The sequence below is a fragment of the Etheostoma cragini genome, chromosome 23 (genome assembly GCF_013103735.1).
Source record: "Etheostoma cragini isolate CJK2018 chromosome 23, CSU_Ecrag_1.0, whole genome shotgun sequence".
Classification (NCBI taxonomy): domain Eukaryota; kingdom Metazoa; phylum Chordata; class Actinopteri; order Perciformes; family Percidae; genus Etheostoma; species Etheostoma cragini.
This window is the reverse complement of record NC_048429.1, coordinates 4727958-4742483: the sequence shown is the minus strand read 5'-3', so window position 1 is coordinate 4742483 and position 14526 is coordinate 4727958. Positions and strand designations below refer to the sequence as shown.

Sequence of the window (14526 nt, the reverse complement as noted above, 5' to 3'; positions counted from 1 at the left end):
ATGAATCTGAACAGCTGAAGAGGAGGAGGCCAGCGCTGTTGTTTTAGACACCCCACTCTCGAGCCTTTAAAAAGTTTGAGTCAGAGATGACGGACTGGCTGAGTCGCCCGAAGAGCTCTTGGGACTTGGATTCTTGTCCCTGGAATAGTTCAGAATGAGAGCACTTTTAATCCCCATCCCTTGTTCCCTGCCTTCTCCCTCTGCAGCCAGCAACCCCCCTCCTCTTCATGTGCAAAACACTAACACAGACATCTCACTGCCTCCCGCAGGTTGGATCACTCAGAGGTCAGACACTTAGTAAACCTGTCCTCGCTGCCACTCAGTTTTGGGTTTCATTTGTGAACAAGCCCTTGTCTTCACCTCATGATATTTACTGTCCCTAAAGTCTGTCACTCTCTCTGGGCTCTGTCATCTGCCCTGTTGCTTTGTGTTACAGAATACCAGCTCATAAATCAAACGCATTGTCAGATAGAGGTGGGAAAGCCTGTCAGCAGCCAATTGCCAACCAAGAACAGCTCTTATCTCTCGTCAGAGTCGTAAAATCTCACAGAAGTTCTTGTGTAACCAGAATTAAAATAAAGAACCACAACAAGGGTAAACAGTATCATTAATGTAGGCTTATTAGAGCAATAAAGGTCTATATTAGGAAAAATGAAGCTGCCGATGGTTTGGCTCACGTTGGAGCCTATATGAGCCCTTCTGTCTGCACGCCAGCAGGGGCAACAGCTGAAAATACCTGCAGCCCTGTCAGCTGCACTGGGAGTCCTCAGAGGTAAAACAAAACCTTTCTCCACTCTCATTATCTCAATGGAAATGAGACAGAGAGGTTCATTCTCGGGTGTATGATGCAACCCTGTAGGATTGTGGCCTGGTGGCCAGTGATACATTGTTTTGAAGTGAGGTGGGAGTGCGGCTAATTTTGTCAAGGAATGCTCAGAGGGAATTGTTACAAATGGAGGGATATCAGACGTGAAGAAGCAAAGGGTGAAAAGGGCTCTTAATAATGGTGTATAGTCAATGGACATACACATGGAACAAGAGTTGCAGCATTCATAGACTGACTGCAAGCTGCTGGCTGTGAGAAACTGAGACTCTCTATGAAGGGAAAACAGGTTTTTCCAAAGCTACAGATACTCAAAGAAGAGTTCAAGTTTGAGTATTTGCTGTATTATGTAACAGGATTTCAAAGAAACATCAGACTGGTTGTTTTTTGTATCACTAATCCCCATACACACATCTTTTTTACCATTCCCCTTCTTCTCACACATGCAAAATCCCAAATCAATGATTATATGAGGCACTGTCTTTGGATGGCAGTCTGCTTTAAGTCACACTAACAGTTATCAAATTCGGTCTCAAGGACTCAACTGTACCACATACTAGTCTGGTTACATCCTAATTTTTCCCAGATGTTATCATTAAAAGCTGGATTTACGCTTGGACCTATTGGTTGAGCTGTACCAAACGTAGATGCTGTCACAGCACAGGTAATACTGGTAAAATAACTTGTTTTTAGAGCTAGAGGATTCAATTACCACTAAGCCCACAACAGGCCAACATAAACTGGGTGCCTTGATTGCCAACACAAGAAAAAGATGGAGGCCACCTGAACTTACCTGAACTTTAGTGAGCTTGACTAGTTTTCAATACCGCTCAACTCGTCAGCATGTCGGGCCAGTTACTGTGGCCCTTAACAACCTTCAAACCTACTGTGTGTCAGTTCATTTAGGGTTACAAATATACACTGAACCAGATTTATAGTTCAGCGTGTACCCAAACACTAAACACATGTATCATACTTGAGCAGGCCGTGCTCTAAACATATTCCCCAACTGTGCGTACAGGCTTTCATTTACTTTGTGGAAATGAGAGACTCCAGTCATGTTTCCATTCATTTGTCAAGCAAATTGTAAGCAAAAATTTGAAATGTTGCAAAAAGAAATTCAAATTAGGCAAATCTCCATCAACTGGTTTGCAGCAAATAAACTACAACACTGTGTGTAGTTTCAACAATAGTTGTCGTTATAGACGTCCCTTTACACAGGGCTGTAAAGCACCTGTGTACAGAGTAGAAGAAGTAGAGGTTGTGACTGAAAAAAAAGAAAAGTCTCAAAAAAACGTCTCCATGGCCGTGTAATCCATCTACGAAAGAAAAATGGAAGGAAATCTTCAGGAATTTGAGAAAAATACACGAGTCTTCTCATGTACTGTACCTTTTGTTGCTACTAACAGCTATGTTATCTCGCATTATAGAAATGTATCCAGAAAGACGGCAACAGCAGAAACAGCTGATCAGACATGTAAATTAAATGTCTGCTAAATCATAACTTTATCTAAGCGTTTAGCGCATCAACTCTTTTTTGACAAAGGGAAAAAAGTCAAATGGAAGTAGTTTTGCCATTTACACACTGTACTGCTTTTCAAATACAACACTACAAAATGTGCAATAAAGTACAGTACAAAGTCAAAGATACACAAACACTTCTCATGGGAAGGTTTTCCTAATCTCAGTACCAAATAGGAGACAACCATGCAATAACAGTGTTAACGTTTTTCGTTCACCGTGACTGGTTTCCAGTGGAGAGGATTACTTAGCCTGTATACAAACTTGCTTGTTCTTACTTTCATCAAAGATAATTTAAACTAATCTGAGAAAGAACAGTAAAAAGAACAGGCTGTCCCAGATGTTTTATGACTCGTCTGAAGCTCCCTTGAATACTAAACAACCTTATTGGCTGTGCGCTCCACTAACCAACTCATAAGAAAAGAGGGTGATTCTTTATCCCTGTCACCGCATGCCAAGTGCTGTATAGATGCTTGGATCTGTTGATGCCCTGCCGTGAGTCCTGTTTAGGATTTTAAATGTCATATCCAAACAAGTTTTAGTCACACCACCACCACCATCACCATTAGTTTCATGAGTCTAGACGAGGCAGAGGGCAAACAAATGGCGTGTCATGGGGCCCTCCATAATCAGTAAAAACAACAAAGTGTCTAAGCACGAGTAGCCAGTCATCCGACTCAAAGATGGTATGGCTTACTGTTGAATGGATGTTAATAAAAAATAAGTCAATGTGCACGGAAAAACATATTTTTGGTTAAATAGGACACACAGTCAGACTACTCATTATCATGTTTGACAGTGATGTGTTTTTCTTTTCTTTTTTTAGATGAGATGCCAAACGGCCAGCCAGAAGGTGAGTGGACGGCAATATCTAATCTCCCATCCCTTTACAGTCCAACAGCTTAAATCTACACAAAGTTTGCACAAGAACAGACGTGTATTTATCAAAGTGAGTGTTGTTACATAAGTGACAGAAGGACAAAGTGAAGAGACAACCAGGTGACTACCTCTGTCAAAGTGTACACATCCAACCTGATCCCTTGTTTGCTCTCAGAAGTTCAGGCACTGGGCAAAACTTGGCACATCTACACATGTAGGCTACCAGGAGGATTGCAGCTCTGAACCTGGCATGAGTGTGCAAACACATCACAGGAGTGTAAATGTGAAGCAAATAGTCTGCAGTATGGATGTGCTGCTGTGCTCCGGAGTAATCTGTGGCAACGACCACGCTGTCAGCGTCTCTGACATTCCTCTCGCCACCCAGCTGATCCCTCTCTGTTGATTCAGCTGACGCCCCGGCCGCATCATGTGAGCAAGGTGCTAGCATGCCGTTGGCTTTTTGCTGGCGTTGGGGTTTGACCTTGGAGATGCAGCATCTTGAGGCTCCAACATGGTCAGGGGGTAGAGCTCAGCTTTTAAGGGACTAACTAAAGTTCTTCCTGGGGAAAACTATGCTTTTCGGGATAAATAATTTCCTCAGCGTTATTTAAAAATGCGAGGTCGGACATTCGTGGTGCACTAGCTCGTGATTTCCAGTGACCAGTGTTGGGAAAGGAACTTGAAAAATATACTCGTTAGATATTACTCACAGAAAAAGTACTTATGGTTCTTTGCTAATAACTTCACTACATCAAAAGTAAAGAGTTGCATTTATTGTCACATCACCTTAGTTACTCCTGCACGCTACACAACACTAACACAAACAAAGCGAGGTGAGTCCTGAGCTGCAGATACTGTTGGCAAGCCAGCAAAGAAGACACAAAGTAATTAAGACAACCTCCTGACAACGAACAAGTCAACCCAAGCATAACTGGGATAACTGAGATGTAATCCACGTAAAACAGAAAAAGGAAATCCCTTTGCTGTACCACAGTACTAAATAATGCATTAACCTCAACACACAGACAGCCTTGGTATTATTTGACCATGGTTTCTTCATTATTGTGCATTCCTAATTAACAGTACATCTTGTGTATGTATAGGAAGGAAAATAGCCCGACAAGATATTTTTCCTGTGTTGTATGAAATGTGAGAATGGTCTGAAAAAAATGATTTACTGTGATAAAGTGTGAATGACTTGACTCGGTTCAGGAAGGTGGGTGTAGATGGGTGAGTTGGTATATCTTTGGGTGTTTTTATGTCTGCTTGTGTGTGTGTGTGTGTGTGTGTGTGCGTGTGTGTGTGTGTGTGTGTTTGTGTGTGTGTATGTGTGTGTGTGTGTGTGTATGTTCAAATCTGAGACTGAGAGAGGCAATGCAAATGCTGGAGCTTCGTGCTTGTAAAAAACAGCTGTTCCATCCACCACTATATTTGTCACATGCTCAGAAAGTGTTGCACCAGACAGTAACGGTGCCCTGCCCCTACCTGAGATTTCCCTGGAGATTTCTCCACCCCCAGGTGGGTAACCCTAACACCCCCTTCACTTGCCCCAGAATGTTTTTTTTTTTTCACATCACATTCACATCACGTGTTCGTTTGGTGTGTGTCCCGTCACGGTTCCCCCCCCCCCCCCCACTTAATTCACTCTGAGACGCCTATAGGTGCACTTGTTCTGTGTAGGTATGATTGCTCAAGAAACTTTATGTTCACACAAAACGTTAATCAAGTTAGCTGTAAGACCACCACCCCACTCACTGTTTATACATCCACAGGCCTGCACTGCTCTACCTGCAGTTGTCTTGACGCTTGTTGCTGTCAGTAACTCGTGCTGTGGCTGTCTTTGCGTTTGTGTAACTGTGTCAGCACACAGGAGGTATAGAGGGATTGGGGATGTTGGGTTTTACTGACTCTGTTGCCTCTAGTCAACGGCCAACTATCTAAATGTAATGGTACAAGCAATGAGAACATTTCACACCTAAAGTACAGTGTGAGTCAGTAAATCCATCGCTCCTTGATCACTTTACAGTATAGATATGCAATGGCCAGATAGATGCTCCACTGGTGCAACTGATCAAAACATAAGACACAATGGCATACCATATTTCTGCTTAAATATAGTAACAACAAATAAAGTTGAATTCGATTGATTAAATAGCAGCCTGGCAGCTTAATGAAACTTTGTACAGACATTCATGGTGCCATGAGGCTGAATCCCGCTGATTTTGGCGATTTTCCCTAGTGCCAGCATAAGGTCTAAATATTTTATCAATTAAGAAAAAAATGGTAAACTTCAGTATACCCGCTCGGCTGGTGATAGCATTTAGCTCAAGTAACTGTTGTGTCTTGGCCTTGCAGAGCTGCCAGCAGGGTTGAAGAATCATAATCTTGTCTTCTATAATTACCATCGTTACCTAAATGTCACGAATGAAGATTGTGGCTATCTGGTCATTAGCTATTTATACCAACCTTGTTTGAGCAAGCAATATCTTGCAAGGCTACCAGTAGTGGTGCCCAATGCTTGCTGCTCCAGCCTGGCGCTTTGTCTGCTGTACAGAGGCGGTAGCAGAGGGAAAAGTGCCAATAGAGACTGATGTGAAGAGCACAGAGCCCACAGAGTCTGAGCCAGTACAGGCTGTTGTGGCTCAGGAGCCGGGACCCGCAGAGAATGGCTCAAACCAACCACAGACTGGTGGGGTTGGGGTAAAATTTCAAGAGTCCAGTGACTCTACTATAAAGGAAGAGGGCCCTTGCTCTCCCCCACCAACAGGTAAGTATACCTAAACATGAATCAGTCCCATTTCTCTCTCAAAATGCATGTTTACCCCTCTAGCTCTTCCACTTACAATGCTACTGAAACAAGCTTTGGAAGTCATTTCAGGTGCACAGTATACAGCTCAGCAGCATGGCAAAATGATATTACACCTAGATTTACTCTCGGTTTAAAGCTAATAGATTATCTTTATTTCCTTGCTTAGATTGCTATGGACTTCACTATAATTGGTTGGAGCCATGCATTAGTTATTTGCTTCACAACAGTGCTCTGATTCCTACATAGCTTTAAGTGCATGCAGACTATGAAGAAATAAAAACATGTTGATGAGGCGGCTAGTTGGTTTCTTCTATCAGCTTTGTTCATATAGTATGTCAAAGGGATTTGAAATGATTTGATTTTAAGAGAAAAGATACAGCTGAGATTTTTTGAACATACACCGAATTTAATGCTTTTGTTGACTTGATCAGGAGCCTTTTTTGCGAATATGCGTAACTTATTACATACATATATATATACAGTATATATATTGTTGTGGTGCTAGAGTGCTTGTGCTTTTGTTTTGGCGGCTTAAGAAGCTTGCAGTAAAAGACTTTATGATCCCACACTAGATTCTCTTTCAAACATATTGTACAGCAGTTAGGGTCAAATCATCGGTTGATATTTTGATCTCAGTCTTCCTCTCCAAGAGCTGCATGTCATGCTCCATTTAAAGTCTTGTCCTGCATGTGTTCGATAGCCTTTTTGGCCTGCCCCTCATGTGTCCTGTTGGCTTGCCACTGATGGACTTGGAGCTTTTTGATAGGTGGGTCTATTTGTCAATGACACCTTTATTGCAGATGATGATGCTGCAGCCAGTACCCCATCCCCAACACCCCAAGCAGGTTGGTACCAATAAGAACCCTTACTGCTTCCTAATTAATTTCTCTTCACCTCACCCTTTATGGACGCTTGCAACGGAGCACTCACCTAGAGTCAGGTTCAATCAACTCCCATCACATTATGGGCACTAAAGTACTCTAAAGTTAAATCACAAGTAGGTCAGTTATATTGTGGCAATCTAAGAATAGCAAAATGAAGGGCAACGCTTTATATTAAGGTCCTTGTCATAAGCGTTAGTTAATAGGTAATAAGGGCCTTGTAAGTTGCTAAAAATGTTTTTTACATTGCTATGTGTGTTCAATGGTGAAAAATAGTATCACAAACATTTATTGTTAGATTATAAGACATAACAATAAATGGCTTTTTGATGCTATTATTAACACTTACATAGTCTTATTAAAGCATATTATTGTTGATAATGATTTTATAAGGTTTCATAAGAACCTGATTACCTATTTACCAATGCTTATAATAAAGAACCTTAATAAAAAGTGTTACCAAGTTAAGTGTGGTATGTAATGTGGATTACAGCTTCACAGGTGTATATTTTTTCGTATGGATTTTCCCGTCAAATCTGTAAATAATTTGATGTATGTCTGGATAGTGGCGTACATGTACTAAATGTGTGATTTTTACATTCAAAATACGACTACAAACACATCAACCTTTGTTCATCCTAAATGAAGGTATGGATGTGAAAATCATATTTCACATGTATGAATTATACATTAAAAATAAATACATGTTTGGTGAATGTGCATATGCATATTAATACGCATGGTCATCAATTCATTCAATATATTGTTTAAAATCTAAACGTTTATCTACTGTAAGGGAATGCTAGCCTGAAATCCAGACCCAAATCTGAAAGATTAAGGGTATGGCACTAAGTAATGAAAAAGGCCCAACTAGAGGGGCAGCACCAAGCGTGCATTTGAAAATCTCACTGCACATAATTGGATAACAATACAACCAATCACAACAACACATGGGGTGATGTATTCCATAGCCCCATACGCTTAACTACCGGTGGAGCTAACTGGTAGATTAAACTGTCATCATCTGTTTAGCTGACCTCTGGCCCGCCTATATCAGATACACTGATGTGATTGGTGCAGCTCGGCTAAAAGGGCTTAGTCAATTAGAGTGTGGTCTAGACCTACTCTATTTGTAATGTGTCTTGAGATAACTCTTGTTATGAATTTCTACTAAAAATAAAACTGAACTGAATTGAATTGAATAGTTAATAAGCATCGTTACTGAATGCCAGAGTGACTCACTGAGCAAATTCATATTGTGTTCTCGCGAGAACTCTGGATTTCCATTGTAAGGGAATGCTGAAGTTTTACTTTAAATAAGTTTATGTTGTATTTATGTCCCAGGAGAGTTTGATATAAGTAAACATTAAGCTATTAATACAAATTTTTTATCCAAGCTTCAGAATGAAAACTAAATATGACAAAAAGCTAACATTACCTTACAAACTTGTCTAGGCGTTGGCATTCCCTTTTATGTTAATACACTGACTTTATTTCTTTTTCTTTTGTAAAAGAATAGACTTGCGGATATTAATTTACTTGCTGTCTTAATATAAATTTCTATACTGAACAACCACGTTTAGCTAGTTATCAGAGACGTATGTATTTAGCCTAGCTTAAGAACTGGAAGCATGAGCAAGGGGAAAAAAAGATCTTCTCTTCAACAGTTGCTAGATTCGACAACAAGGTCAGGACACCTGTAATTTGTCATCCATGTTAAATTAGTCACCGGTAGTCAAGGCTGATGTTGTTAGTTTTATTCAGGAAAAGGCTCACGTGATAGGGGTGTGATGAATCAGGGAAGGTTCCGTCATGATTGATATAATACCCAATCAGGAAGCTAATGTGGGTTTCAGCGTAATCGTTTTTAAAAGTCTCATTTTTTCCGTAGATCTAAATTGCAACCCAGAAGTTTTCAAACTAAAATGGGGTTACCAACCTTTTCAAACGTCAAGGAATGTTTAAGGGTTCTAAAATGTGTTGGGACGTAGCAAAAGTTATGCGTTTTAAAAAGAATACGTTTTTCTTTACTGTAGCTAAGTCTCCACGCTATGCTAGGCTAATCACTCAGCCACCACTGTACTGAACGTACATTGGTACATTATAATAATTAGTTAATTATTTATTCAAAATAATCTAACTTATATTTTTATTTATTTATTTATTAAATTTAGTTATGTTTAACCACTTTGGACTATCTTAGAGACAATCTTGGATGTTTTCCATTAAAAAAGCTTGATGAAGTTGCTGGGCATTGGGGAAGTTAACCAGACATACCAAACTAAATAGTAAGTCCTTATGCTTGAAGCCTTCTGTCTTGTAAAACCAAAAACATACAAACTTAGAAAATAATCCTTTTATAAAGCGCACATTTCCATTGTGTTGCTTGTCACCTTGTCTTGTGTCCAAAGCCAGACATTGTTTGGTTACTGCAAGTAGTTTCAAACACTATTTTTCAAGATAAAAGGCCTCATGGATGAGGCATATGTGGTTGGTTGAGTTAAATTCCAAATGAAAGATGAGTTTATAGGTGCTTTCCTGATCTTTTCAATGGAAAACTTCATCCAAGTAGTTAAGTTTATCCCCATTAATTTCAATGATAACTGTTCTTTTTTCACAGAAGATGCCAATTCACTCAAGAAACTCTCAATTGAGCTGCCCAGTAAGATCCCTCTGTTAAATCTTACCAACATTTTAGTACCTCTGAAACCTGTAGCCATACGCCAGTAAATCAGAATCCCCCACTGTCTGAATGTAGGACACATGTTGGAGGAAGTTAGCTTTTCAATGCAAAAAAAGTAAAAATGGCCCAAATGTATTTGCTAACATATTAACTTAAATTTAATAATACAAATTATTTTTTCTTAATGTTGATAAGACTTTTGGGGTGTTACATGATCATGTAATTTTCTTTCTGTACACATAAATTGCGATTTATGTGAATACATTTGGAATTCTGAACAAAACAGTCCTATTTAGGTTTAGCAATCAGTAATCAATCAATATTCAAGATATAGCTTGAAAGCTAAACAAAGAGCAAAGCATTTTTTATGAAATCAGATCTTCAGAATTCCTCGAGTCAATGCTTACAAATCTGTAATTGCTGGTTGGTTTTACAATTTGTGAGAGTGTGCTTGCTTCAGTGGACTTTACAGTACTATTCCTTACAATATGCTGTAAATTTCTCTCTGTCTTTGTTTAGATGATAGCGTCCCTTTGCCAGCCATGGGGAGAAAAGACTCAGGTAATAAAGTGGTAGCCAATAAAACTCTTAAGGTATATGGTATCATTTTCCTAAACTCCAAGAGGAATTAAAACCGCTATCCAGAAAATTAAAAATGGAGGCTAGCTAGCAGTTTAGCACAATTCAGGTTAATATGGTGTGCAACATGAAAACGATTGTTTTCCTAAAAGGTCATACCCCCAACTCAGTCCTTCATCGCTGCATGTAGGACATGATGAGGCTTTTGGAAAATTAAATGTTTTTTATATGCATAAGAAAAAACTCAGCAGGAAACATTTGATGCACAATTTTGTTAATGGTGAAACTTGCAAATGATTTAAAGACCAGCCCGTGATAGCAGATACATGACAACAGTGTGATTCATCATCATTCATTCAGACCTTTCTTTGCAAAGAAGACCGGAGCATCAAGAAAATGAGGAATTTACATATATATTTTTTTAGATTTTGCTAAAAGAACTATTTATATATATTTCTGTGTTTCATGCTGTCTGTTTCATGCTTTCCATGCTGCCAAGAGCTTAAATTATGTTAGCTGTACGTGGTGTGATGGCTGAAAGTTGAGAAAATGTGTCCGTCTGTCTGTCTCTATAACTCTCCTCTGGTACGACTTAAAACTTCAGATCAAAAGTGAGGTGGGTGTATGAATTCCTCAAGTGTATTGATTTATCTTTCCTTGCACGATGACAGTGGAGAGCACTGTGTCATGTATGTGTTTCTCCTGACTGACCAGTGTGGTCTCTGGGAGACGGCCAGGGCCCAGACGACCTGGACAAGCCCATTGACAGCCCACCACGGTCCACCCTACTGATAGAAAGCCCCCAAAGTGCCTCCGTTCCTGTGGGTGAGTAACAAAGAGGAGTCAAAGGAAAGTTGAAGATGATAAAACTAAAATTATAGATTTTTATGAGGGTGGTTCACTCACTATTCTAGGACTTAAATAAATAGTTCGGGGAAAAGATGTTCACTTGCTTGCCAAGATTTAGTGTCCATTAAATATGAAACCACAACCAGGAGACTTAGCTTAGCTAAGCACAAAGACTGGAAACAGGGGGAAACGGCTAGCCTAGCTCTGTCTCAAGGTAACAAACTACAAAACACGGTATATGTTGTAACCCCGTGTAAAACCCCAAATTGTTGATTTTTCACTAATTCTTTTATACGGATTAACAACTTTTTTTGTTACCTCTGGACAGAGCCAATTTAACTTGGATAAATTGGCTGAGATGGCTCTAGCTTCGCCCATTATCATCATTAAATGAGAAGAAGAAGATATGAGAGTGTCATTAATCTCTCTAATAAAGACAACACGCACTAAAATGTTTAACTAAAAAACTTCTGGAGTGGCATTGAGAGTGTAGTGCCTCCGTAGTTTTATGTTTTACTAAATCAGCTTTCAATGTGACGTTAATGGTTTATTGATTGGACATTTGGACTGTTGGACACTTTTTCTCTGTGATCACGCAGTAGTTTTGTGTCTAAAGGTGGAGACATCACCTTTGTTGCCAAGGTGGAGGCCAAAGATCTCCTCCGCAAACCCACGATCAAGTGGTTTAAAGGAAAATGGATGGATCTGGCAAGCAAGACAGGAAAGCACTTACAGCTGAAAGAGACCTTTGATCGATTGACCAAGGTACTGTACAGCAAAGCCCCAACCTGTCCCTGCTCCTACGTGAGCACCACCTAGCAGTAAGTGTTGTTAAACCAATTCTTATATACATTATCACTTCCTGGCAGATCCTCACATTTGAGATGCACATCATTAAGGCCAAAGACAACTATGCTGGAAACTACAGGTGTGAAGTCACCTACAAGGACAAGTTTGACAGCTGTTCCTTCGACTTGGAGGTTAAAGGTTTGTCAAAGCATCAAAGTGCATTCTATTGACTCTAATATGTCAACTAAATTCAGACTATCATATTTGTCGTTACTTTCTTACAGAAGCTGAGCAAGGCTCACAGAATGTTGATATTCGATCAGCTTTCAAAAGAAGGTAACAAAAGAACTGTAAACAGCAACCATTATGAATTCAGTATGCAGTACAGTACCGTATATCCTTTTCACTTCAACTGAACAAACCGAGGCATTTATTTCAGAAAATAGGATTAATACTAATACATGCGAGGAAGTGAAGAAAAGAACAAGTGCGACAAACATTTCACCTTCTAGCAATATTATTTTTTAGGATAGATAAGTGTGACAATATGGTTGTAATGATGTCATTGACCTTTCTCAAAGGTAATTACAAATCAACCAGATGACTCAATGTGTAATTAAAGGCCAACGCTTGCATTTTAAATCTCCCTCCAAAACAATGTGTCCGGAAAGCAATGCAAAGCATCCCAGTTTCAACATGTTGCTGCTCGGTAATGTTGCTTCAACATTGCAGAAACACTGGGGCAATATTGCCTGGGAACGCTCTTACACAAAACTCCTTGTTTCAAGCTTTTATCCAGAAAAGACAAAAAGGGTGTTTTTGTGTATTAATCGTGTGTTAGCTAGGTGCTAATGCATTGATTGACGTCAGAGCCTTTGCTTTGTGTTGCTCTTTAAGCATTGTGTTCTAGTGCCTGTAACTGTTTCTCTAATCTTTCCTTGTTAACAACAGCAGTGAAGGACAAGAAGATGCAGGGGAGCTTGACTTTAGTGGTCTCCTTAAACATAGGTGAGAATCACATTCCAACTCTGAGTGGATTTTGTCCTTTTCAGCATTTTTAAGCGCCTTTTTTATGTGCTTCTTTTTGCTTTCTTTCAAATTTGATTTGTATTAGGCTTCCATATGACTGGCAAGTACATATCTACACATCACAATATACCAGGTGTTTTCAAAGTCTGTGGGCCGCACCTCAGACAAGTTGTGACAACTGTGCAACTCTGTCTATTAGCAAAACAAATATGAGCCCGGTTAGCCAGTTATTTTTAGCCTAAATTTGTTTAGATTTTGGTAAATTGGCTATTAGCTATTGGCAGTTTCTTTGTGCAATGTACTGATGGATGTACAGACAACTATCATTGGGTTACTTTAAAACAGAAGAAAAGTTAATAACGTGTTGAATTCTTAGTTAAGTTCTGGAGTTATAGGAGCAACTTTATTCTGTGATTTTCAAGCGGGTTAATTGACGTTTCTCCACAACAATAAAAGAGATAATTACATCCCCTGAATGTGTAAGTCACACTGAATCTAAAAATATGTGTATCATGCCGTGTAGTCAGATTTGAGTTACAATCCTGAGAAGGGGCGTGAATTTCGAGAAGGGCGTCTCACAGTTTGAAAACCTCTGGTTTACCAAAGCTATTGTGGTGACTCAAAATAAATACCATGATGCATATTCCAGATGATATAGTGCAACATGTAAATGTGAGTACAAAAAGTCCTAGGCAGTGACACTGTTCACTGGCAAAATTATACATTTTTATTTTGGGCTTGTCTCTTTTTCTCCCCTACATATTCAGAAATCAAAGGTTAGTAGAGAGAAAATCTTAGGTTTTAAAACGATTATACCTTACTGCGGGTGAGTACTGTAATACTGTAGAGCCCCCAGCATGACATGTAGCTCTAGGAATTGGACAAGCAAGAGTGTTGGCCTACTGTAGTATGGTAACACTTCATTTGAAGGCAGCATTCTTAACCGCTCTGTCAGCAATCAGTAATGATGGAAATGGGCCTTGCATCATAAGCAGTGTGAGTCAAACACCACCTTTATGAGGCAGAGTGCGCCATTTTGGATCGTTAATGATGTGCTAGTGGGCCATGGAGAAATGATGCTGTAAAATAGTGTTATCTCTACATTGTCGTTTTAATTCAACTTAGCAATACAAGGCAAATACCCTATGTTTATTTCAGCTTTCTTCATAACTGCCTGAAAATAAACAGATGAGAATTACAAACGTAGAATGGAATAATGTGTGACGCTATTCACCTCCAATCTTTTGGACATTTGGGAAAATGTCTATGAAAGAAAAGGCTGTCTGAATGTTCTTGATGAAACTAATGAATGCACTCATGTTGAGGGAAATGTATTTATTAACTTGGATCTCACAAATCTAACATCTTTAATATCATTATCTAACCATGTCGGGTCATTTCTGAAGTGATCACTCAAACCAACAATAAACAAAGGGATGGGCCAGAGCAATATGAAAGACATTACAATCAGCATTAAAAATCTTTGTTGCAGGTTTCCCCTTCCTGCATGCCATACATCATGTTATTACACAAATGCGTAGCATTACAATAAGTGGTGTAACCAAATGGAAACAAAACTCTACTTTATTGATCTGTCTGCTCTTGTGTGCTAATTTAATCATATAACACTGATAAAACCCTTGTTTCATCTCCCACACTTACTCTTAAGTCTCGTGTCCAAACT

The 14526-nt window shown here is 39.4% G+C and overlaps 1 protein-coding gene across 25 annotated transcripts in view; it reads left to right on the top strand.

Annotated features, from left to right (window-relative positions):
- mybpc1 (myosin binding protein C1) overlaps positions 1-14526 on the top strand; it is a 33770-nt gene that overhangs the window by 1838 nt on the left and 17406 nt on the right. For 5 of the 25 annotated variants that reach the window (XM_034863523.1, XM_034863532.1, XM_034863524.1 and 2 more), the window contains exons 2-13: positions 3171-3197; positions 4670-4741; positions 5778-5990; positions 6833-6877; positions 9534-9575; positions 10116-10157; positions 10890-11000; positions 11641-11789; positions 11894-12011; positions 12098-12149; positions 12765-12821; positions 13610-13618. In XM_034863523.1, coding sequence (XP_034719414.1) covers positions 3171-3197; positions 4670-4741; positions 5778-5990; positions 6833-6877; positions 9534-9575; positions 10116-10157; positions 10890-11000; positions 11641-11789; positions 11894-12011; positions 12098-12149; positions 12765-12821; positions 13610-13618 — 937 coding nt within the window. The remainder of the gene's footprint in view (positions 1-3170; positions 3198-4669; positions 4742-5777; positions 5991-6832; positions 6878-9533; positions 9576-10115; positions 10158-10889; positions 11001-11640; positions 11790-11893; positions 12012-12097; positions 12150-12764; positions 12822-13609; positions 13619-14526) is intronic. The other 20 variants (XM_034863525.1, XM_034863535.1, XM_034863526.1 and 17 more) reach the window with 16 other exon arrangements.